This window comes from Salmo trutta, chromosome 25 (assembly GCF_901001165.1).
Source record: "Salmo trutta chromosome 25, fSalTru1.1, whole genome shotgun sequence".
Taxonomy (NCBI): domain Eukaryota; kingdom Metazoa; phylum Chordata; class Actinopteri; order Salmoniformes; family Salmonidae; genus Salmo; species Salmo trutta.
Window position 1 is genome coordinate 23,008,453 of NC_042981.1, and position 25,578 is coordinate 23,034,030.

General features: G+C 41.2%; 3 protein-coding genes across 3 annotated transcripts; 1 reads left to right on the forward strand and 2 right to left on the reverse strand.

Annotated features, from left to right (window-relative positions):
- Positions 1 to 2,822: 2,822 nt before the first annotated feature.
- LOC115162717 (growth/differentiation factor 6-A-like) lies at positions 2,823 to 7,939 on the reverse strand. The gene is made up of 2 exons (XM_029714185.1): positions 7,612 to 7,939; positions 2,823 to 4,744 (listed from the first exon to the last, which is right to left on the reverse strand). The coding sequence occupies exons 1-2, from the start codon at positions 7,937 to 7,939 to the stop codon at positions 3,741 to 3,743; spliced, it is 1,332 nt and encodes a 443-aa protein (XP_029570045.1). The 3' UTR covers positions 2,823 to 3,740.
- A 4,266-nt stretch (positions 7,940 to 12,205) lies between these two features.
- tmem151bb (transmembrane protein 151Bb) lies at positions 12,206 to 14,670 on the forward strand. The gene is made up of 2 exons (XM_029713211.1): positions 12,206 to 12,405; positions 12,900 to 14,670. Exons 1-2 carry the CDS (start codon positions 12,328 to 12,330, stop codon positions 14,322 to 14,324), a joined length of 1,503 nt encoding a protein of 500 aa, XP_029569071.1. The 5' UTR covers positions 12,206 to 12,327; the 3' UTR covers positions 14,325 to 14,670.
- A 5,037-nt stretch (positions 14,671 to 19,707) lies between these two features.
- Positions 19,708 to 24,599, reverse strand: LOC115162171 (BEN domain-containing protein 3). Its single transcript, XM_029713212.1, has 4 exons — positions 24,271 to 24,599; positions 23,007 to 23,061; positions 22,672 to 22,868; positions 19,708 to 22,495 (listed from the first exon to the last, which is right to left on the reverse strand). The coding sequence occupies exons 2-4, from the start codon at positions 23,056 to 23,058 to the stop codon at positions 20,258 to 20,260; spliced, it is 2,487 nt and encodes an 828-aa protein (XP_029569072.1). The 5' UTR covers positions 23,059 to 23,061; positions 24,271 to 24,599; the 3' UTR covers positions 19,708 to 20,257.
- Positions 24,600 to 25,578: the final 979 nt, after the last annotated feature.

Below are 25,578 nucleotides of genomic sequence, written 5' to 3' on the forward strand. Positions count from 1 at the left end.
TGTCCTGACATTTTTATGAAAATGCGTTTGGCATGATGATTCACAAAGAAACAGAAAAAAGCAATTGTACAAAGTAGTTGTAATAGGACACGGATACAAGCAAAGCAGAAACATAGAAATGTTTCTGATATCAAGGCACAGCATACCAGAGGAGCTACTCTCTGGACTACATTAGCTTTTGGGATTTATTTTCTGCCTCACACTTTTGTTTAATTATCCTTTGCCATATTTATGTAATTTAGATCAAGTGTATACAAGCTAATCAAGAAGCTTCTATGGTAACTGTTTTCCACTGAGCAGAATGTCACTGCAGTTGAAACTATCTTCAAAAAGGAGGGTAACTCTTTTTTGAAAATGCGAACTGTGACTATCAGCGAAAATAGTAACCACTTTTCTTAGAAAATGTGTACAATAGGGGAGTTTACAGGAAGTTATATCATTATGCCCCCACTTTATTTGACTAATGTTTAAATTGTATTAAACATTTATAGAAATTATGGCAAATTGATGGAAACTTTGCTATTGTTCAATGTCTGTTAGGTGATATTATGTTGGGGGACCAAATAATTATAATTATGTTGGGGGAGCTGTATTATCTGCTTCCTGGAGATTGTGCCACTGAATTTCCTCTGCTGTTTTAAAATAAACCACAAGCAGATTTTTCTTGCGGTCGGTTTGTTTTTGAGCATAGTCCTTAGTTCAAAATGCCAATATAGTCATTTTAGATGGATATTGTTTAATTCATAAAGAACCAAATCGGTTTAACATAATCGTGAAAGAAAACCGGAAAAAATAAACAATCTCTGGTTTGGATGAAAAAATGTAGAACAAAATGCAAGAAAGCTGCTTTGGATTTTGGTTAGAAAGTAAATTAAATATTTTAACAAACATAATTTCAAACAAAAGCAGCAAACGCTCAAATATCATATTAGTACATTACATTTGACTCACATATTGTATATCAGTACAAATACTCCCCATACATAGAAATGCAGCCTTTAGTCAAAGTATCAACTATTTGCCTTTTGTGCAAAAAGATGGAAATATATCTACTTCAAGAAAATAATCCATAGATCTCAATACACCAGGCTAGGGTCATGCAGAAGGGGAATCTATAGATCTCTATACACCAGGCTAGGGTCATGCAGAAGGGGAATCTATAGATCTCTATACACCAGGCTAGGGTCATGCAGAAGGGGAATCTATAGATCTCTATACACCAGGCTAGGGTCTTGCAGAAGGTGAATCTATAGATCTCTATACACCAGGCTAGGGTCATGCAGAAGGGGAATCTATAGATCTCTATACATCAGGCTAGGGTCATGCAGAAGGGGAATCTATAGATCTCTATACACCAGGCTAGGGTCATGCAGAAGGGTTCGCTAATCTCAAATTCAATTCAAGAAATTGATTTTAACTTGGAATGACAGGAAATATAATTCAATTTAAACTGAGACTCAGTGATATGGCGTTACCACAAACAGCGTTGCAACCAAAGCGTTCACGAGAGAGTTTAAAGCAAAAGGCTTTTACCAATACTATGAAACATCTGCGCAAGAGTTCTCTCTTGGGGACATCACATATAACCTGTGCCTAGTTTACTCATTGCAAGTAGTTTTGTTTCCTATGTCTTGAATGTGCATATTTATTTACCTTGTGTTAATGTGATTCATCTGGGATTTGTGAAATAATATACACTTAATTACCACATTGGAAAGCAGGTGTTAACTTACGTCTTGCCGTGATACCTACGTTTGGAATGACAATGAACAAGCACGGCAGGGAAAAGTTGGCTAAAGCACAAACATATCTGGACCACCGGGCTAATATGCAAGTAGAGTGAACTGTAAAATAAAACTCAATAAGTGAAAATGACATCCAAAGACCAACACATGTAGCTGTTTGATCAACCTTATTTTGCAAAATCATGTGCTTATAATTCAGTACCTGGAGTGCTAAAAAGTGAATTTCAATATTCCATTTCACTGACGAACAAGGGATTCCTATGGACATTATAGCCTATTTTTGCTGTGCTGTTTACAGGGAGTTGAATCGCCATTTCAATCTCAAGTGATCATGGGATCTGCTTGTTTAAGTCATATACATTACCAGCTGTAGTACATAGCGTACCCTGAAAAAATCAAACTTTTCTCAGTTGCAAGAAATAATAAATCAGTCTTCGTGCCATAAAAATATATTTCAAATTCTCCATGTCGCCTTTCATACCTCCTGTTAAATATTCCATATCATATACCTCGGATCTTTGCATAGTAATGATCTATGTAATGACATAGAGTGCATATAAGCAAATGCATGGTGACACACAGCTACTGATGGAAGTTAGCAGTGTAAATGGGACCCTTACCATACCCCTAACTAAAGATCACTGTTCCTTCGGCTGATAGACAGAGGTTTTCTACAGCAGATAACTGTTAGCTTTTCTGTTAACTGTTTCAACTCTCTAGAGTTGAGATACTCTCAATGATCGGCTATGAAAAGCCAACTGACATTTACTCCTGAGGTGCTGACCTGTTGCACCCTACTGTGATTATTATTATTTGACCATGCTGGTCATTTATGAACATTTGAACATCTTGGCCATGTTCTGTTATAATCTCCACCCGGCACAGCCAGAAGAGGACTGGCCACCCCTCAAAGCCTGGTTCCTCTCTAGGTTTCTTCCTAGTTTTTGGCCTTTCTAGGGAGTTTTTCCTAGCCACCGTGCTTCTACACCTGCATTGCTTGCTGTTTGGGGTTTTAGGCTGGGTTTCTGTACAGCACTTTGAGATATCAGCTGATGTAAGAAGGGCTATATAAATACATTTGATTTGATAACTCCAGAAAATGGGTGACGTTCTCTGTCCTGCTGAAAAGATGAATAATAATATCCATATTGCTCACAACACCAAGCGCAGCATTTATCTAAAAAACTCTATTTTAACCATGTCCAAGAGATGACGGTAGTGTCTTAAGAAGTGTGTAGGCTATGTGCTGCAATTGCAAACTGCAATATACAAAAGTCCTTTTTGATTGTGTCCTCCCATACATTTGAAATTTTGTTTTTTGGTAAGAGCAAGCACAATGGGAGCAGTTTATTGGACAGATGTCTTGTGAGAAGTAGTAATTGACTCAATGTTATTTTGAGTTTTCCATATAGGCACACAAATGTACTCTAACACTGTTATCATAACGCTATAAATCTGGGCTTGTTTTATTCATCCCAACAAATTCTGTCTGCTGCTCAGTAAATTCAAAGCTAGGGCTGATGTTTCATACACTACTAAAGCAGTGTTCTAGAACCAAAGTCAGAAGCATAGCAGGCATTTACTGAAGTTGACAGAATCGAACAACATGCAGAGCCATGGGGACAGAGAGAGAGAGACTAGAGAGAGCCAGAGCATGTTATGAGTAAAAAAAATGCTAAAGAGCTCAAGAAATAAAATGGCAGCTCAATGGACACGTTTTAATAAATTAAGCAGCAAATAAGATTATGTTCCCCTTAAGAAGAGGCAGATCAGTAATGAGCATACTTGTCTGTACTTTTTTCAACAAATCACAAAATACAGCTGGTTTAGGGGGAAGAGATAGGGGGATGCGAGTGTTAAGAAGCACTTTAAACCACCAACGTATTTTCCCACAAAACAATTAGACTCCGCTCTTTGCAAGCCCCAGTCCAAAATTCCAGAATGACGAGACTAGCGCCACGCAAGACTAGCACCACCACCCCGTCTGTTGCTATGCTACCTGCAGCCACAGCTCTCCACCACCATGTCCTCATACTGCTTGTAGACCACATTGTTGCCAGAGTCAATGTAGAGGATGCTGATGGGGCTGAGTTTGGAGGGGACACAGCAGCTGGGCGGGCTGGAGTCAGGGTCCATAGAGTTCATAAGTGTCTGAATGATGGCATGATTCGTAGGCTCCAGGTGTGAGCGCAGCGGAAAGTCGCACACGCCTTCACAGTGGTGCGCCTCGTAATCCAGCGGTGCGATGATCCAGTCGTCCCAGCCCAACTCCTTGAAGTTGACATGGAGCGGCCTACGGCTGCAGCGAGTCTTCCTGCGCCCCCCGCCTCCACCGCCCCTTCCTCCTCCTCCTCCACCACCACCTCCCCCTCCTCCCCCACCAGCTCCGCCTATAGATCGGCCAGTAAGGGCAGTCCGGCGTTGGCGTTGCCTGGGTAGGTGACCAATCACGTCACCAGAGAGGTCCGAAGGGTCCAGAAAACCCAAGTCTCTTCGCACTGCCTTCATCTGCTCCCTGATCTCCTTGAACAGGTTCTCTTTCCTGCGGGTGCGAGAAAAAGCCACCAGCAAGGCCCTCTCCTGGGGCTGCCGAGACCGGCGTCCCAGCCCTACTGTAAGAGGGTTGGCTGCCTCTTTGGTCAACTCCGAAACAACCAGCAGGTCAAAGCAGGCCACGAGGAGGCCATTACCCGCTGCTGTCCTGTGGCTCCTCCGCCGAGCATTCACGCTGGCCCACACGTCAAAGACATCCCATTTGGGAGGCTCGCGGTCCAGAACGTCGACTGTCCTGGAGTCCAGCAGCCGTCTCCCAGAGTTCCCCTTAGAGGAACATGTGTAGAGGAGGAGGCGATAAAGGTTCCTGCCCCACGTCAGCATAGGAAGGCGATCCAGCGGTGGCTTTCTCAGGATCCTCAGTTCTGCCTCCACGATCTCATCTGTCCTGGACAGGCTGGAGAGGTCGAAGAGATAGCGCTGGCCACTTCCCCAGGAGGAGGGATCTGTAGGGGAATAGGGGAAGAAAACACAGGCTAGTCATTTGAATCTCACACCAACACATACACAGTTATTAAAACACAGTTACTCAAAAAGAGGGTGGTAACCGAAATCAAGCACTGGACGTCAGCCGACTTAAATCTCTTTGAGTGTCTGTGACCATACGTAAACAAGTATTCAACGTTTGGCAGAAACGCCCCTTTGGTCAATTGCAGTGGCTTTCTAAGGTGGACAGAAAGCATGCGGCCATGAAGCGCTGTCTGTGTGTGTCCCCCTTGGTGGGAATACTGTTTGGGCCTGAATCGCCTGAGTCCACATGCAAGCAACAGAGCTGACGAAAGCCGCAGGAGCAGGCCAGGAGGAAAGCACTTGGCTGACCTCTAGTCAGGCCCAAGCCCTTGGCAGAATGCACTAATTACACTGATTGAGTGAGCGGAGGGCTTGGCGAGACACTGGAGAAATTTAAACTGAAGTGGCCTCACCTCCCTCTCTTCCTCTGTCCATAGTTATACATTTCAGAGGAGTGGTGGCTTTCGAGATTTTAACACACCAAAGTGATGGGAATGTAATGTAAGTTTAGTGTAATGTTTGGATTTCATAACGTTCTGGGTGCACATACAGCTGTAATCCACAAACAGATAGCGACCTGGCACTCACCTCCTGATGAGGTATCATATACATGAAAAAGAAAGACAGTAGAATCTTTAAATCATTTCTATGCATCTCTAATGTGTTAGTCAAGTCCACGTCCTCCTCTCCGCTGAGAATTGAAATAGGCACGTAACAGCTATTCACAGTATATCAGCCATACCACAGTTGCAACCATGAGATGTGGCAGGGAGGAAAGCTTGCTAAGAGGGAACAGACTGTTTCAAAAGTTTTGATGTTGACATCCAGCCCAAGCATGAGGTCCTGGGATACAGTGCAACCTGAGGACAAAACCACAGCTCCATGGTAAAACATGAAGGGACTTTCTTCTCCAATACAGATGAGTACCATAAGAATCCAAGGCCAGATTGTGGCATCATGTCATTGATGCATTATTGAAGGGACCTCAAAATAAAACATAATTGTGCACAGTGAGGCTCCTGCTGGAAAAGAACACACAAGTCTTTGGTGAATGCAGAGGATCTGTAACCGTTGTCCCCATGTGAGAAAGACCAGCCAGGCAGGCTTAAGTGGAATACCCAGACAATGAAAGGTGAAGGGAGCAGCACTATCCTAGCAAATATCCGCTTGCTAGACAAAACAATGACATAACCTAGACAATGCTGTAGTCTCAGTTTATAAAAGATGAACCTGGATTCTTTTCATCCCTTCTGTGTTTACATGTACCTGAGGTGAACTTGCTCTCTCAGAGTTTTATTGGGTCAAGTGAATAGGAAAATCATTGCAATACATTCAAAATCACATGCAGGTGCACATTGACCCCCCCCCCCCCCAAGAAAATAAATTGATGGAACTAAATGACATCAATAAAAAACTATAATATTGTTGTAATACTAATCGCTGACTCTGAAACCAAAATGCAAGAAATGACTCTTCAGGGATATAAAATTATACTTCTTGTGTCATTGATGCATTTAAATTATATAGCGTCAAGACAGAAAAGATATTCATGCCTTTTATGGAATCTACATGCACTTTTACCACCTAATTTTGTTTGATAATTAAAACAAGTTTGGAATCCTCAAAAAGACAATGTAAATGACTGAACTCCTTAGAAAAGAATGACACATTACTTAACACACAGTATAACATGTTTTGAGAGGGAGTAGAGAAATAATTATTTGCCACAGGTCCCTACAAACAAAAATGATAATAATCGTTGTTGTTATTATTATAGTTTTCATTATTGTTGTTGTTATCATTTATAGGTTTAAATTATCCTAAAACATTGTTATTTATATTACATACAAATGTATTCCGAGTCCTGACTAACAAATTGCACAATGCAAAAATGCACAATAGCCCAATAGAAAACAATTGTTTTGGATATACTGTAGTTAAGGGATACGTGTGTTTTGGACATAGCTAGTTTAGTGACTTGTTCTTGCAATAAAATGTTATGGAATAGGCCTACTGAAAGAGTATATTTATTAAAACAACTATTCTGTGACAAGTTTTAAATTACAAGTAACTTTTTTATCAGCAACACCTGGACTGGGAGAAAGCAGGCCTTTTCGAAGTGTTTAACTCAAGGTGCCAGTGAGGTTTATACATCGCAGATGTTGGAAATCGGAGACATTTGCCTACATATTTAGTAAGAAGTATTTCGACTATTTCCCAAATAAATGTCAAACAAATGTACTATACCTTCCCAAATAATGTTTCATTCGTAGCCTACATTACTTTCGACTTTTCAATAAGTCACTGTTGTCGGAATGGGTAGGCCTATAGGGGCGCATTTAAAATGAATGCGTTCATAAATAACGGATGCTGGAGAAGGAAATTGTCAAGCAATTCGCTGTTAGGGTTTTGTAAAGATATTGCAATTTATGTTTTTTGAATGATGAGTTGTGATTTTAATGAATTAATATGGAGAAAAAAAAGTTAATCCTATGACAGACATTTTTCTAAATATACCCAAAGCACTTGTTGCATGTTGCCTTTGCAGTCTCGTATTTACCATATCCTTTTCCAACATGGGCTAGTCCACATAAGCTGAGCTATAATACAGCAAATGGCACTGTAGATATTTGGATAACTGATTGATTATGGGCTAACCAATTAATCACAAATAACTTATTAAATGCAGTATAAACAGCTACATAAATAGCCTTCATACCCAGAATTAATGACAACCAGCATAGTTAACAGTCTACCTCGAGTAATATAATAAGCCTAGGCTACTGATATCACTTTCACCCACCTTTTCCTTGATCCACGAAACTGGTCACCGTGTTGGCGTGTCTTGCGGAGCGAGGAACACTGCTGTTAAGACCTCTTCTCTCCATTTCAGAGAGTGTCCTGTATAGCGATACCATATAGTCATGGGGGACGATAGTATCATTTATCGGAGGGTCTTTCCTGGACACCGCGGTCGGCTTTCTCCGACTCTGCTCATCCAGATGTGAAACAAGCCCGTTATCATCTGCGCTAGAGGGGTAATGCAATGATCCAAGTACCGCTGCCTCCAGAATATTCCCAAAGCACAGGGAAAACCATAGCAAAGGAGCAGCAGCCCTAATAGGATCCATTTTCACTGGTCTAAAGCTGTAAATGACAAAGTTGGACGGGTTTGATTACTTTGGAAACTCCCCTTTGCTCTTTAGATTGTGTTAATATCATGGATTTGGCTGACACTGAGTGGCTACATTGTCTTCTCTATTGCACTGTGTTCAACCAGCGCCCCTAGCGAGGAGCAGCAATTGTAAGCTACCTTTTAAATCAAGTTGCTTGTGTCTCTCCCTTCTTTCCCCAGACAAAGTGATGAGCTGCTCATATTTGGTGACACTTTATATTAATAAGGTAGGTAGGTCTAGGATTTTTTTGAATCTATAAACTGTTAATAAATCGTGTATATGGGGTTTATTAATAGTTTATGAACCTGTAATAAACAGTTAAAATACATTGGTAGATTTTTGTTGTTGTTGCCAAATAGCAGTAGCCTAGTGTTAAGTACTTAAGTAAAAATACTTTAAAGTACTGCTTAAGTATTTTTTTTTTGGTATCGGTACTTTTCTTTACTATTTATATTTTTGAGTACTTTTACTTCACTACATGCCTGAAGACAATCATGTACTTCTTACTCCATACATGTTCCCTGACACCCAAAAGTACTCCTTACATTTTTAATGCATAGCAGGACTGGAATTCACGCACTAATCGCGAGAACATACCAGGTCATCCCTACTGCCTCTGATCTGGCGGACTCACGGACTCATGCAACACAAATGTTTCATTTGTAAATTATGTCTGAGTGTTTGAGTGTGCCTCTGGCTATCCCTAAATTAAATAGATTTGCTTAATATAAGGAATTTGAAATGATTTGTACTTTTGATACATAAGTATATTTTAGCAATTACATTTACTTTTGATACTTAAGTATATTTAAAACCAAATACTTTTAGACTTTTACTTAGTATTTTACTGGGTGACTTTCACTTTTACTTGAGTCGTTTTCTATTACGGTATCTTTACTTTTACTCAAGTATGACAATTGGGTACTTTTTCCTCCACTGCCAAATAGTGCGCTTATGAATGCACTGTAGCCTATTGATTAATAACCTGTTATTATTTCCAGTGCATGCAGCTAATGAACATGTATTCGTTTATTTATAGATGTATAAATATATAGACTGAACTAATAATTCACCGTTAGGTCTATGGGTCTATACTAAAACTATTTTACATAAGCCTAATTTCAATGTAAATAGTTACCAATTTTCAGTTATTTATAAATGCTGGCATATGTATTGGAGAGGAAAATTACCCATAAATATTCTGATCTATTTTGCGCGAAATTCAGTAGACCTGTTAATAGAAATAGCGCAGTTGACATACACAAATTACAACTTTGTAGGCCTTGTTACTGCCTTAGTTTTTCCACATACAGTGCATTCTGGAAAGTATTCAGACCCCTTCCCTTTTTCCATATTTTGTTATATTACAGCCTTATTAAAACATTTCTTAAATACATTTTGTTCTTCATTAATCTACACACAATACCCCGGAAACAGGTTTTTAGAAATGTTTGCAAATGTATTAAAAATAAAAACAGAAATACCTTATTTACATAAGTATTCAGACCCTTTGCTATGAGACTCAAAATTGAGCTCAGGTGCATCCTGTTGCCACTGATCATCCTTGAGATGTTTCTACAACTTGATTGCAGTCCACCTGTGGTAAATTCAATTGATTGGACATGATTTGGAAAGGTATTCACCTGTCTATATAAGGTCCCACAGTCGACAGTGCATGTCAGAGCAAAAACCAAGCCATGAGGTCGAAGGAATTGTCCATAGAGCTCCGAGACTGGATTGTGTCGAGGTACTTGAAGGTCCCCAAGTACACAGTGACCTCCTTCATTCTTAAATGAAAGAAGTTTGGAATCACCAAGACTCTTCCCAGAGCTGAGGAGTGGCTTCCATCTGGCCACTCTACCATAAAGGCCTGATTGCTAGAGTGCTACAGAGATGGTTGTCTTTCTGGAAGGTTCTCCCATCTCCCATCTCCACAGAGTGACCATCAGGTTCTTGGTCACCTCCCTGACCAAGGCCCTTCTTTCCCGTTGGCTCAGAAACATGCGTGAATTGCACCATTTTCGAAACTGAGCAATTGGGGGAGAAGGACCTTGGTCAGGGAGGTGACCAAGAACCCGATGGTCACTCTGACAGAGTTCTAGAGTTCCTCTGTGGAGATGGGAGAACCTTCCAGAAGGACAACCATCTCTGCAGCACTCCACCAGTCAGGCCTTAATGGTAGAGTGGCCTGACGAAAGCCACTCCTCAGCGAAAGGCACATGACATGACTTGGAGTTTGGCAAAAGACCCCTAAAGGACTCTCAGACCATGAGAAACAAGATCCTCTGGTCTGATGAAACCAAGATTGAAGTCTTTGGCCTGAATTCCAAGCGTCAAGTCTGGAGGAAACCTGGCACCATCCCTACGGTGAAGCATGGTGGTGGCAGCATCATGCTGTGGGGATGTTTTTCAGCGGCAGAGACTGGGAGACTAGTCAGGATTCATCTATAAGTCTTTGCTAGGTATAGCTCCGCCTTATCTCAGCTCACTGGTCACCATAGCAACACCGACCCGTAGCACGCGCTCCAGCAGGCATATTTCACTGGTCATCCCCAAAACCAACATCTACTTTGGTCACCTTTCCTTCCAGTTCTCTGCTGCGAATGACTTGAACGAAATGCAAAAATCACTGAAGTTGAGACTTATATCTTCACTGAGACTTATATCTCTCTCACTAACTTTAAGCGTCAGCTGTCAGAGCAGCTTACCAATGCTGCAGCTGTACACAGCCCATCTGTAAATAGCCCATCCAACCAACTACCTCATCCCCATATTTGTTTTTCTGCTCTTTCGCACACCGGTATTTCTACTTGCACATCCTCATCTGCACATATATCACTCCAGTGTAAATTGCTAAATTGTAATTACTTCGCCACTATTGGCCTATTTATTGCCTTACCTCCTTACTTCATTTGCACACACTGTATACACATTTTTCTATTGTGTTATTGACTGTACGTTTGTTTGTCCCATGTGTAACTCTGTGTTGTTGTTTTTGTCGCACTGCTTTGCTTTATCTTGGCCAGGTCGCAGTTGTAAATGAGAACTTGTTCTCAACTGGCCTACCTGTTAAATAAAGGTGAAATAAAAAAATAATAATGAAAAGGATTGAGGGAAAGATGAACGGAGCAAAGTTCAGAGAGATCCTTTATGAGAACCTGCTCCGGAGCGCTCAGGACCTCAGACTGGGGCGAAGGTTCACCTTCCAACAGGACAACGACCCTAAGCACACAGCCAAGACAACGCAGGAATGGCTTTGGGACAAGTCTCTGAATGTCCTTGAGTTGCCCAGCCAGAGCCCGGACTTGATGGTGCTTCAACAAAGTACTGAGTAAAGGGTCTGAATACTTATGTAAATGTGATATTTCCATTTTTTTTTTATACATTTGCAAAAAATTCAATAAACCTGTTTTTGCCTTGTCATTATGGGGTATTGCGTGTAGATTGATGAGGGGGAAAAACAATTTAATCCGTTTTAGAATAAGGCTGCAACATAACAAAATGTGGAAAAAGTGAAGTGGTCTGAATACTTTCCGAATGCACTGTACATGTGCATACGATGCCATCTGCTGTTTCATTTAGGGTTTGCATTTCAGAACAATATTTGAACTTGCACTCAAGACATCTCTTTTTAAACATAGCCAACATAACAATTTCACCATGTCTTGCCCATATAAGTAGCTATATGCTTTTGCCTTTTTTTTCTTACCATTTTTTTGCTGTGTTTTGTTGTGTGTATGTATGTTATGTATTGAGTATACATAGTATTATTAGTAGGCTAGTATTAGTAGGCGTAATTAGAATTACTAGTATTGTTTTAGGCTTGTATTAGTAATGCTAATATTATTATTATTATTATTGGGGTATTATTGTTAGGTTGTTATTCATATTATACAAAGGCATTATAACAGGTGTATGAGCCGACCCTATATGTTCAGGTTGACTACAAAATGCTCAGTGGACAGTATGACTTCAGCATACCGACAAGGTCACGTTCCTCAATCTGAGTGAGGGAGAATTCAAACACTATTCTAAATAGATTGATTCTCTTGCAAGTTGCCGCTGGCATAAATGTTTTCTTGATTGCGACATTTTTATCACAGCTCAGAATGGGTCATTTATTGGTCTGTTACCTGCATGTTTTATTCGATGAAATGTTTGCCAGCAGATCTCTCGGCTGCTGCCTTGATGGGGTATAAAGGCTATAATTAGCAAATAAATCAAGCTATTTGTGTGCAAATTAACAAAGGACACTGGATAGATACAAGCGACTATCTCTACGTCGGAGCAAGCAATTTAAGCGCAATTCGCAACTCCACGCCCTACTGCTAATCGGTACCACAATGTCCCCTCCAGCCTCTGCTGCGGCAGCGAGTGAGAGCAGTACAACCACCGTTTTCGAGGAAGACACCAGAGAAGAGGTACTACTCTCATATCATATTATGCTGTCATAAAATTGCCAGAAGCCTTGCTACAATAAAACATGTTCATAACCTCAGGCATAAAGCACCCAACCCCTTCCATGTTTTTGGTTGAATGTCACAGATGTTGCATAGCCGACATTATTGGATATTCATGACAATCGAACAGGGGGTATGACAATTATTTGGATCATTTGATGTTGGTTAATAGTATTGGCAAGATAAATAGCTATTTACCAAGTATTTTCCTATTAAGAGTTGGTAGGCTATATGTTTCAATTGCCTATAGGTTTAGACTGATTAATGTAAGAGCTGAGCTACCTTGCTGTGCATAAATAGGAGCTTCATTGAAGAAGGGGGGGAACATATTGTTAACAAAACGTCAGAAGCCCTCAAAGGAATCAAATGTTGAATGGTTAGAATTTTGTAATGGTGTGTCCGTTTCCATTTACCAACACTGTATCCTCTCTTTTTTGCATGCTTTGAATTAACAGCAGAGGCCCTTGAAGCAATCCCTGAGCAAGTCCCTGTGTAGAGAGAGCTTCTGGAAATGCCTGCTGCTCTCCATGCTCATGTACGGCTGCATGGGAGCCATGGTGTGGTGTCATGTCACCAAGGTGACTCGCCTCACCTTTGACAGTGCCTTCAAAGGGAAGTCCATGATGTACCATGACAGCCCCTGTTCTGACGGATACATCTACATCCCTCTGGTCTTCCTGCTCATGCTCTACCTGGTCTACTTGGTGGAGTGCTGGCACTGCAATGCCAAGAGTGAGCTGCAGCATAAAATGGATGTAGAGGGCATTTATGAACGTGTCCAAAGGATGCAGCAAGCAAAACCCTGCATCTGGTGGAAGGCCATTAGCTACCATTATGTTAGACGGACTCGGCAGGTCACACGCTATCGTAATGGGGACGCCTACACCAGCACACAGGTCTACCACGAACGGGTCAACACCCATGTGGCTGAGGCTGATTATGACTATGGTCACTGTGGGATGAAGGACATCTCAAAACAACTGCTTGGTCTGGAGAAGGCCCCACTCACCAAACTGAGGTTCACCAAGTGCTTTAGTTTTGCTAATGTGGAGTCTGAGAACTCCTACCTCACCCAAAGAGCAAGGTTCTTCACTGACAACGAGGGGCTTGATGACTATATGGAGGCACGGGAGGGGATGCACCTGAAGGACATTAACTTAAAGGAGTGTGTGATTGTGTTTTCTGAACCTGACCACCACCCATGGTATGTGTCTCATCATGTGTTCTGGGCAGCATCCTTCCTCACCTTATCGTGGCCCCTGAGGGTTTTCACAGAGTACCGCACTGCCTACGTCCATTACCGTGTGGAGAAACTCTTCGGGGCTGATTACGTCCCTGTGACGCCTCTCGATGAACGCCCTTACAGCCACCGGATCCCTCGGGTCAACACCATCGACAGCACAGAGCTGGAGTGGCACATCCGTTCTAACCAGCAGTTAGTGCCTAGCTACTCTGAGGCCGGTCTCATGGAACTGGCCCAGTGCTCCTCTGGTGGCTTTGGCGGTTTCAGACAGAACTGTGAGCGCTGTCACCGGGCAATGAGCAGCTCCTCTGTTTTCTCCAGGAGTGCCCTCAGCATATGTACCGGCAGTAGCCCGCGGGTCGGCCGGGTGCCCTACAGTGGCAGCCGCTTCTCCTTGGGCCGGCGCTACGGATCGCGACGCAGCTGTTTCTGGAGGAGTAGAAGCAGTTTGGATGAGCAACTGAGTCCCAGTGAGAACACCCGCTGCCTTTCCGGGCGCCTAACCACTGACGACGAGGACCCCCCAGATTACCAAGATGCTCTCTGCTTCCCAGTGCTAATTTTTCACTGTAGTGAGAACTGCCACAATCACAGGTCCTTTCATAGGAATGGCTCCTGTGTGGAGACCTCTCTATGACAATGCAATGGATTCACAGAGCGCATGACTTTGTGTGTGAACAAAGATGTTTGCTCCGTGTGACACTAACAACTACAGAAAACCTCATGGCATAAGATTGTTAATGGGATTGGATAGATGTAAATCTTAGGTGCATATTCCCTCAATACCCTTTTAACTAGTGATCACTAGGGGTTACATTTAGGCAGTGACAACACTAAAATATGGAGATGTTACCAAAAAAGAAATGTACACATTCAATGCAGTCAAGTAATTTTTTTGTAAACTTTAGGCATAAGCCAAGGCCGGTGGGGATGAATGCTGGAGTCTATGTTCTATATACATTAATAAGTGTATTGAGTATAATTGTATTTGCATTAATTTCATAAATACTTTCATAAAGTCTTCCTCTTAATTATGAAATAACAATACACATTTATTCAACACATCAGTTGAGAGAAGTTTTTAAAATAAAAGTAATCTGGAAAAAAATCAGCAGGAATAACTATGACTTCACCATTCTCTCATAATTGGAACCAACATGTTGAGATAACTGCCAAATGAAAACAAACATCAATGGCACAGTTTATATGACTTCCTTTTGTTTCTATCAGTTATATTTGAACACTATATGATAGTCACATAGGCTATTGAAATGTAAAATTGCTTACTTAATCTGCAAGTGGTGCTCCAACACCTTTTTAACAAAGGCACCTGCAAGTTATACAACTAAACTTTTCAGAGGGGTTTTGGTTTTCCCATTGGTTTAATAATATGAAGCAAATGAGACATATTTTCATATAAGAGTTAGAACATGGCTCAAATTCTTTCCAACAACTGACAAATATCTGTTAATAATCACTTAAGGTCACACTAGACATGATGAATTGTAGCTGTAAATGTTGAATTGTATATGAATGTTAATGTATATTTATTCTCAAACTTTGTAGCAAGTGTGTGTTTAAATTGACAAATATGTATATTAACATGTCTGGAAAATACATAAAATATGACAGTGATGGGAAAAGTAATTCCATAGTCTTGTGCAATGCAAATAAGATATTGCAACAAAATAATCACAAATAATAAATACACTGTCACCAGTTTGTGAGGCACATTGTATCCTTTGAATGATTGAAAAAATAAACCTCCCACTGGGCACAGACATCAATTCAATGTCTATTCCACGTTGGTTCAACGTCATTTCATTGAGATGACTTGGAAACAACGTTGATTCAACCAGTGTGTGCCCAGTGGGGTACTGATCACAAACCAACATTTAGGTTAAAAAAATATAAATATATATTTTTAAAAGAGCATGAACAAATACTGATTAAAGTTTTTGATTGAAATATTGGAAAATGTTAATTTAAATGTTATGGCAAAAACAAGAATGTCACCCAGATGCCTGTGATTTATTTGTGTGGTTTTCATGAGGTGTAAATACACCTGTACTAGGCTACACTGTCCTTCCATTAAAAAGCAACATACTCTTGCTTGTGCAGATTGTATTTTCCTCTATGATGTCTCTTAGAAATGTATGTGCTTGATTATTGGTAAGATATGATGATAATGGTGCACATTTTCCATATTTTTTGCCTTCACATTAATTTTCACCGTTTACAGGTCAGACTTTTAATTTGAAGGTTCATCAAACTTGACGCGGAAGTTATTTGACTGTTGCAGGCTTCACACGGGTCAAGTCAGAGATACTTTTGAGGAAATTGGCAAACTCCATTGAAAACGCCCATTGTCAATGTTGCCCATGCGTGGTCAATAGGCACGGTGCATTCTGGGCTGGGCTATTATGGACAAGGAAAGCTCTCTTTTATGGAGTAAATGGAAGACAATTGAGTGCTAGCTCAAAAACCGACATTAGAATGATTTCGTGAACAAGAATATCTTCAGATATGTGAGATAATTAACTTGTTCACTGTAATATCGTATAGCTTTGAAATAGACACATCACGTACTTTCGAGGAAAATAGGCAGGTTTCTCGACCCATACCCTGACTTTGAGAAGGGATTGCGTGATGGCTGATGAAGAGCGAGGCCCAACTCAGCGGGAATTCTGTTTCCCTCCAGCAGGTGGCGTTTTTTCGTTGTTTTGCCCACCAAGTTTTTGTATTGAGGTCAATGTGTATCGAATTTGGTCAACAACAAAAATGAATGGCTTATTTGCTACGTGAGGTGTATATGATCGAATATATGTTTCGTAATGCTTAAGTTGTCTGCAGTGTTCTGATATAAGTAGGATATGTGAAATGTCGGCAACTTTGAGAAAAAACACTATTGGAGTTGTCTCGATATGCCTATGGATATTCATGATAGGAGGATAGCCTCTCCCTCTCTCCATTGAATACAGGTGGTTGCCGTCAACAACCCTCATAGAATATTCAAAAAGGATTACAATAATGAGATGTATCCACCAATCTAAAAAAAAAAAAGGATCGGGGTGAGCTAGACAGCCAGTCATGACGCTTTGTGGACAATGACACCACATGTATCTTGTCAGTATATCCATAATCTTTGGTGACGATTGATTCAGCAACAGCGTGACGCAGCATGACAACACGATTGGTCGACAGACTGCTGGGTGGGGCCATTCATTAGCCAGTTAACGTGCTCTCATGGCCACAGCCCCACTGTAATGTGAGCATACCTTTAGCATTACCATAGAGTGGACCACCAACATAACTGTTAACAACATCTATGACATTACATGTACATAGTTCTTGATTTCCTAAAGGCTTGTTCTACCAGAAAATCACAATCGACTGCCCTTTGTAACTTTATTGTGTTGTAAATGTCTACTTTTTCAAGGAGCTACAGCATGCAAGGATTGTTTGTACAGGCACTTGCCCTGAGACACTTGCTAAGGTGGAGTACCCACAAGCTGCTGAACCCTAAACACGGACCTTACTGGACACTACACACTCGCCAGCTGTGTGGTTTCTCGAAGATCATTGGGACACACAAGCTCCCTACACGCTGGAGTTCAGCTAAGACCTGGTCAGGTCTTCATCAAGTGAGGTTCAAAAGCAGCAAAAAGGGAGCGCCAAGTCTGTACAGGATGAGGAAGATGATGAAAAGGATCCTGAGCACAGTGACTATGAGGATGAACCTGAGGATGACTCCAGTGTACCCAAAGACTACAAAGACATGGAGAAATATGTGCAGTCCTTTCATTATGTTATCATGAAAGTTGGCCTTGATATAGCACACAAGTGAGTGGTTACAGAGTTATGCCTTTAGATTTTCAACTGGATGCACTCAAGGAGAAAAAAAATGGGTAATGGTATCATTAGTATTTGGCATCAATATCTGCAACAATTTGAGGGGATCCATATGGGTCGACTTTGAGCACCTCACCTTATAGCTTGGTCATTCAGGTCCAGAAATCACATTTATACAATTTCTCTCACAGGTGAATGAAGAGATGAGGTCAAATGAATTGATTGATATGGAATGGAATTGCCCTACTATTTAAAAGGCTCTAGGCCTATCTGCAGTGGCTAACTGATTTTTTTGTCTTTATTTCTGCAAAGTGGAGGATGCATTATATGGCAACAAGCTTTGGCTAAATGGACAGAAACTTATCAAGAAAAGTAAATTGGGGAGTTACTTTTGTGCCTAGTAATGACTTCTATAATAGACATATTTCTGCCAACCTTCAGCATCTTACAAGACTGTAAGGACCCAAACCCATCCCCTGTGCACTGAAGCAATAGAGCAGTCCAATCAACACCCCACCCTGCTCTGGCACAAGTCTTAAGTTTCCTTCACTGTACTGATCTTTGGTTCTCTCTTCAGGTTAAAGTTGTAGACACCTTGGACCTGGTATTGTCAGAGAAAGAAACAGACACTGTCACACTTTTGAGAGTCATCATTAAGAAGGAATTGGGCAAATCCAAGGATGGAGACCAGTACAATGTTGTTCTGAGGTGCTGGAAAAACTTGGAACTTCCAAAGCAGGATGCCTTCAAACAATGAGTTTTCAGCGGACAATACTAACTATACTTATCGCCATTGACAAGGGAATTGTAATATCTACATTTTGCATGATGTTACATCAAAGTGAATGGTTCAGTTTTTACAGTAGTCCTCTTGGTACAGTTGAAGTTGGAAGTTTACAATCACCTAGCCAAATACATTTAAACTCCGTTTTTCAAAATTCCTGACATTTAATTCAGCTTTTATTTATTTTATCACATTCCCAGTGGATCAGAAGTTTACATACACTCAATTAGTATTTGGTAGCATTGCCTTTAAAATTGTTTAACTTGGGTCAAATGTTTCGGGTAGCCTTCCACAAGCTTCCCACAATAAGTTGGGTGAATTTTGGCCCATTCCTCCTGACAGAGCTGGTGTAACTGAGTCAGGTTTGTTGGCCTTGCTCGCACACGCCTTTTCAGTTCTGCCCACACATTTTCTATAGGATTGAGGTCAGGGCTTTGTGATGGCCCCTCCAATACCTTGACTTTGTTGTCCGTAAAGCTTGGTTGCAAATGGGTCTTCCAAATGGACAATGACCACACGCATACTTCCACAGTTGTGGCAAAATGGCTTAACTTCCTGACTGTTGTTTTTGAGATGTTGCTTCAATATATCCACATAATTTTCCTTCCTCATGATACCATCTATTTTGTGAAGTGCACCAGTCCCTCCTGCAGCAAAGCACCCCCACAACATGATTGGGATGGTGTTCTTCGGCTTGCAAGCATCCCTTTTTCCGCCAAACATAACAATGGTCATTATGGCCAAACAGTTCTATTTTTGTTTCATCAGACCAGAGGACATTTCTACAAAAAGTACGATCTTTGTTCCCATGTGCACTTGCAAACCGTAGTCTGGCTTTTTATATGGCAGTTTTGGAGCAGTGGCTTCTTCCTTGCTGAGCGGCCTTTCAGGTTATGTCGATATAGGACTCGTTTTACTGTGGATATAGATACTTTTGTACCTGTTTCCTCCAGCATCTTCACAAGGTCCTTTGCTGTTGTTCTGGGATTGATTTGCAGTTTTCACACCAAAGTATGTTTATCTCTAGGAGACAGAACGTGTCTCCTTCCTAAACGGTATGACGGCTGCGTGCTATTGTTTGTACAGATGAATGTGGTACCTTCATGCGTTTGGAAATTGTTCCCAAGGATGAACCAGACTTTTTCAGATTTTTTTTCCTGAGGTCTAGGCTGATTTCTTTTGATTTTCACATGAGTTTTAATGACTCCAACCCAAGTGTATGTAAACTTCCGACTTCAACTGTATGTGTCAATGGCTTATCTGGTTTGAAATGGCCTTGACACTATTTTGAATGAACAGATGTTAATAACAGACTTACTTTCTCCAAGTCATTCTACATAATTAAGTCATGGATAGTCATGGCTTGAATCAGATGCAAAGAAAATGTGTGGGATAAGTATTTAATTAGCTAAATGCTAATAAAGTGAAATGCTAAATTCGACAGATTTTATTACAAATGGGTTAACATGACCTGTTGCTATAGTTTAATACAGATTTATAATACAAACTTCTATAAGAAGGTATAACATAACATTTTATAAAAGACCAGTGGTGCCATACTGCTACAACATGTGCAATGGAACAAAATAATATCACAATTTCTATCCATATTTGACTGATCTACTGTCTTTGTAATATATACATGTTATTGTTTTTAAGGCTACAACAGCTTATCTACAGGGTAAGTTAGATTATCTATTACAGTATTGTTTTTGTACATGGAAACAGTCTATCATCTCATGATATCGTCTATGAAAAACGACTAATGCTGTAGTTCAATATTACAAATACATCCATTAAGTACTAATGAAAAGCTTTTAAGAGTTGGCCTTATCCTACACAGGACCGTGTGCAAAGGCTTCACTATGCTATTCAGCTTATGTACTTGTGTAAATATTTAGAATTAAAAAATTAAGTGTTGCTTTCAGCTTTGACTAGGACACAGTATTTGATCTCTTGGCCTTTTTCAGTATGTCACACTTCTTACGGTTGGGCCGCCGGCATCGCTCATCTATGCTTGGCACGCATTCGTAATGCCAGACCTCCTCCATCTTCTCAACTGGGTACACGGCCTCTACATAGTGGCGGATGAGCCTGAGACGCACAGGATCCAGCTGCTTCTTATTGCAGGCACCCGAGTGGTTATACTGAAGTCGCAGGTTCTCCTGAGTGAAGAGCTCAGGGAAGAGGCGGACCAGTAGACGGGCAGAAAAGTTTCCAACAGAAAGGCTCTGCTGGACAATCTCTCGCACTTCAGCGTCGGAGAGCCAGTAGACCGAAGGCACTGGGAAGTCCGGGATTGACACCGTCAATTTCTCCAGGGGGATCTTGCAGAAGTCTTTGCTACTTTTTTCAGGCGGTAGTGGAGGAATCTCGAAGTCCTTCAAGCGCTCTGTGTTGAGCTGGTTCACTTGGCAAGCAGCCACAAAGTCCACAGGCTCTTGCTCCAACTCAGGAGCATAGACTTTACGTTGCTGCTGGTACGACCGCCGTTGTTCCGTGTCTCGTCGCCTGCACCGCTCGTCCAGTTTACCCACAAATTCCAGGGTCCACACTCTGTCATTCTTGGCCCGTGGATATAGGAGCTGTACGTAGTGGCGAATAAGGTCAACGCGCACAGGATCAAGCTGTTTCTTCCCGAGAGAGCCACTACAGTTGTAATGCTTCCGTGCGTTGTCATAGGTGAAGAGCTCAGGGAACATAAGTACCAACAGGCGAGAGGCGAAGTTCCCAATTGACAAGCTACAGTCATAGTTGTTCCTCAGCTGCTCCCTGGAGAGCAAATACTCTTGAGGCACACTGAAATCTGGTAGGGGCATCTCAAGTTGTTCAAAATCGACTGGCACAAGCAAGGACTTTTTTGACCTACGACCTGGTCTCTCGTAGTCACACAAGTCACTGATCTTGACGATAGAGATATCGTCAGGGAGGCTTGTGGAGTCATAGCTTTCATCGTTCATGTTCTCAGGATCGCTGCCATTGCCGTTACTGTGAGAACCCTCTATTGCGTCTTCTATGCGCTGCACACACACCTGCAGCCAACTATCTTCTGGGACATCAGGAAAATTTGCTGCCATGTATTTACGGATAATTTCTATCCTGTCAGAGTCCAGGATCATCTTTCCCACACTACCTTCTGGAAATCTCCCCTCCTCAAAAACCTCAGGGAAAAGTCGGTTTACAAGAAACATAAAGTCTTCAGGGGCAGAAAGCTCATCAAGATCCTCTCGGACCTCCTGAGTGTCAAACACAAGGTCTGGCACTACTTTGTTGTTGTTGGTGTGGTCACCATTGGAATCTAAGTCAAGGTACACTTCTTGTCCCTCCTCATTTATAAAATGGCAGGGCTGGTTCTGCTCAGCTTTGAAACCAAAGCTTGTAATAATCTGTTTCCCACATGACTGTTGCCCACTCTCCATATCCTTCTGGGCCCAGAAGCGGTTAAAGAAGTCATTCATCTGTAATAGGCATTCATCCTGCCAAATGTTGTTGTTCTTAACCAGAGGATAACACACTTCCACATAGTTGCGTATTAGCTGCAGATGTAAGGAATCCAACGTTCTCTTGTTGGCGATGCAACCACGAGTGCACTCCTTGGCTTTAAGAAGTTCTGGGAAGAGGTGTACCAGCAATCGACAACCCAACTCACCAGCATTTGATGTCTGTTCCATCAGCTGACTCAGTTCCTCACTTGTCAACAGGTATTCTGGCGGAGGATGGAACTCAGTCGCCAGCTCAGAGGGTTTGATCTGTTTCTTGATGCGAGTGACCTCTAGGGAAAGTAGATCAACCTTGCTGTGCAGTTGGGTCATGCTTGAGTTGAGCGTATTGAGGATGAAAAACATCTTCTCAATGAGGGAGTATAGATTAGAGTCTGTTGAAGACATGGACCCTGCTGCCCCCAGGGCAGAGAGGGGTTCACTTCGGCTGTGCTCCCCTGTATTGACCAGTTGAGGAGATAAGAGGCTGCTGTAGCTTAGCCGCACTCCTCCCTCATGCTGAGCATGCTGGTCAAGGCTTGATGTGAGCTTCTTCTCTGTGATTCTGTGAGAGATGCTGTAGAGAGGCTTCCTGTAAGAGGCTATAGTCTTCTCCTGGTCAGCAGATGTCAGGCAGAGGGGTTGTGGCCTCGTGGATTCTTCAGACAATCTCCTCAGTAAGCGTCGCCCGGCCTACACAGAGACAACAAAAACATTATCCATTTCTTATCGCAGATGTATTTTCTAAGTCATATAAGAACTAGAATAAGCATGCTAAATAAATAGATGGACAAATGTCATCACATAGACAGGCCTATTTAGCAAGTTCAGTTAGGCATGAGGTATAGATTGTCATTTCATTAATTTACCTCACTAGAGACCCTGACTCTCTTGCTGCTGGTAGACTGGTCCAATTCAGAATTGTGAGTGTCACAGCCCAAGTCCATAACAGTACGTTTGCTGGTGGCCTCACTAGTTCCAAGAGACCATCTTCGTGGTCCATCAGTTGTCTCACTAATAGCACAGTCATCCGTCTCCAACTTGATGTCTTGAATGGGTTCTCTCTCTGCAGAAAAACATTTGATCAATGTTATGTTATTTACAAGTTAATTTGATTTTCCCAATTTAGGTGTTGATCAATCCAAACCATTTCAAAGTGGATAGTTGCATTATAACAGTGTCAATAAATGTTTTATAGACTTACCTCTCTCGAGCTTTTCTCCATCCGAGTTTTCCCCATGGTCAGAGGAATTCATATCCTATAGTGAAAAAATAGAATAAAAATAAATCAAACCTGTTACATCTTTATCCGTTTAAGAATTAAAATGTCACTGCACAGTTAAGTAACCTTGACTAAATAGACACATTACATTCATTCCATTGTCCAAAGTGTGCTATATTGTTAGACTTAATCTTTCATAAGATATTTCAAAATGATTAAAAGTCCCATTCTATATTCAACAACATAACTGTGAGTGTTGTTCCATAGAAAGTAAAGCCTATGATGTTATTATTGTCGTAATCAAACAGGCCCTTGTTCACTTTGTCTACTTCACCTGCTTGAACATGTTCATCGGCAATTAGGCCTACATGATGTCATACTGAACCCTGATCAGCTGCTTGGGCGCATGTTTACTAATCGAAAATACTGAATTACATTCAAGCTACATTCATTTTACAAATAAATATAATACACTTGTGCTCTGCTGTTTAACTGTTAACAGTGGGTGAGTTGTGTTCTCGTTGTGATGCAAGAGAGGACTCAACGTCTGTAACTAGAAGCTTTATGACTTCTCACTCGCCCCCTTTTACTTCTGTTTCTGTCCCATCCACTTCCTCATTCTTCCACTAGAAGCCCATGAACCAAAACATGAGTACACAGAGAGAGGAAGAGGCGAAACGAGAGGATGTACTCCGCCCAAGATCTGTCCACGTGAGATAAGCCCCTTTTTGTACGTCGGTCTTTGAGTGTTTAATAACGTGAGGCTTATTTAATCGAATATAATGTTTAGGCTGTTACAAATACAATGATATAAGTGGATGCACGTGGCATTCGACAACTTTGAGAAAACGCACTTAGTTGTGCCTGACGTTCACACGCATATCTGCTCTCACACTGGCTAGAATGGACCCACCTGATCTCCCTTGCCTTCAATCATTAAGGACATGTTTTTCCATTGTCAGAGCGGTCACTCGGCTATCTTGCCAATATAATAGATACTCTTTGGACTACACACACAGCTGTGTCATACTTTTCACGCTGTCAACTTCAGTCTTTCGTGGCAATTAAACATGCAATGAGATTTATTTGAAAACACAGCAAATTGATATTTCTACTTCGTATTAAAGCTAGCTAATCATTGTTTTTAGGGATTCTTCTTTAGTGACGAGGCAGTGTATATCCTCGGACGAGTTTTTCCCACTCGTCTTCGTGGAATTGTCTCAAAAACGCAGATGTTCGAGCTCACCTTTACGATTTCATGGAGTCCTTTGCAGTAATTGAAGGCTGGGTTAACATATTTGCCGAGAATGTCGTGGGAATTTCACACACGGATAACTGTTGTTCGTGTTTCTCCTCTTTTTTTTTCTTCTCTGTGCTGTCTCGCGTGACGTGATTGGGCGCGCGCCTGCTGTGTCATTTCCGCACAGCTGTGGATGTGTTTTGTGTGGCCGTGGGCCTTGTGCATGATGACAACAGAGATAAACAACCCAAATTGCGCGAAAATGCAATGAATCGAAAGGGAAATTAGCTACATTATTTGTGGCTAATTTGCGAATCCCCATATGAGGCTTGATAGCCTTGCAGGCTATTTCACGTGAGCTGGCCTACAGGCAGATTTTCTCTGCATTTCAACAGGTAGCTGCAATTAGCGCTCTCTGAAGATGTGCAGTACCTTCGCAGAGTGGGCCACGAACGAATAGTAAACCATGGAGAAAATGGATCCAGTTTCATTTTCACCTGCACAAAGTGAATTCTAGTGTTCACTTACATTCCATGAGATTACATAACTTACCTAAACATTTGTGATAGAAGACTTTGTAAACAATGTATTCAATGACAATGAAAACATCGATCAAAGTGATTTATTAACCCCGTCCTTTAATACACATTTCAATCAATCGACAACCCTTTTTAGCTCCACTTGCAACTTGAACATAAAAAGTAACATTACTATGGTATATGTCTCCCTCCTGTGTTTTCAAATGGAATTGCATTTACAACAGAGGGTGGCGGTAAATAAATAGCTCATGGGCCCACTACTGTAGGTCCAAGTCAGATTCCCAGATAATAATTTAAGTAAATCGTATTTCTCACACTTAAAACGCCTTAAATCCAACATCATCCCATTTTATCAGTGGTGGAAAAAGTTCTCAATTGTCATACTTGAGTAAAAGTAATACCTTAATAGAAAATGACAAGAAAGTGTCACCCAGCAAAATACTACTTCAGTAAAAGTGTTTGGTTTAAATATACTTAAGTATCAAAAGCACACTCTAAACACTCACACATAATTTACAAACAAAGCATTTGTGTTTAATGAGTCTGCCAGATCAGAGGCAGTGGGGTTGTTCTCTTGATAAGTGTGTGAATTGAACCATTTTCCTGTCAAAATGTAAGGAGTACTTTTGGGTGTCAGGAAAAATGTATGGAGTAAAAAGTACATTATTTTCTTCAGGAATGTAGTAAAAGTTGGCAAAAATGTAAATAGTAAAGTACAGATACCCCAAAAACAACTTAAGGAGTACTTTAAAGTAGTTTTACTTAAGTATTTTAC

Excerpts from the sequence above, each read along its gene's own strand:
- tmem151bb (XM_029713211.1), top strand. The coding sequence starts at position 12,328 with ATGTCCCCTCCAGCCTCTGCTGCGGCAGCGAGTGAGAGCAGTACAACC. Across the intron at positions 12,406-12,899 it reads AGGAAGACACCAGAGAAGAG|CAGAGGCCCTTGAAGCAATC; the intron begins GTACTACTCTCA and ends TTGAATTAACAG.
- LOC115162717 (XM_029714185.1), bottom strand. The coding sequence starts at position 7,939 with ATGGATCCTATTAGGGCTGCTGCTCCTTTGCTATGGTTTTCCCTGTGC. Across the intron at positions 4,745-7,611 it reads TTTCGTGGATCAAGGAAAAG|ATCCCTCCTCCTGGGGAAGT; the intron begins GTGGGTGAAAGT and ends ATTCCCCTACAG.
- LOC115162171 (XM_029713212.1), bottom strand. The coding sequence starts at position 23,058 with ATGAATTCCTCTGACCATGGGGAAAACTCGGATGGAGAAAAGCTCGAG. Across the intron at positions 22,869-23,006 it reads TGGAGAAAAGCTCGAGAGAG|AGAGAGAACCCATTCAAGAC; the intron begins GTAAGTCTATAA and ends GTTTTTCTGCAG. Across the intron at positions 22,496-22,671 it reads GAGTCAGGGTCTCTAGTGAG|GCCGGGCGACGCTTACTGAG; the intron begins GTAAATTAATGA and ends GTCTCTGTGTAG.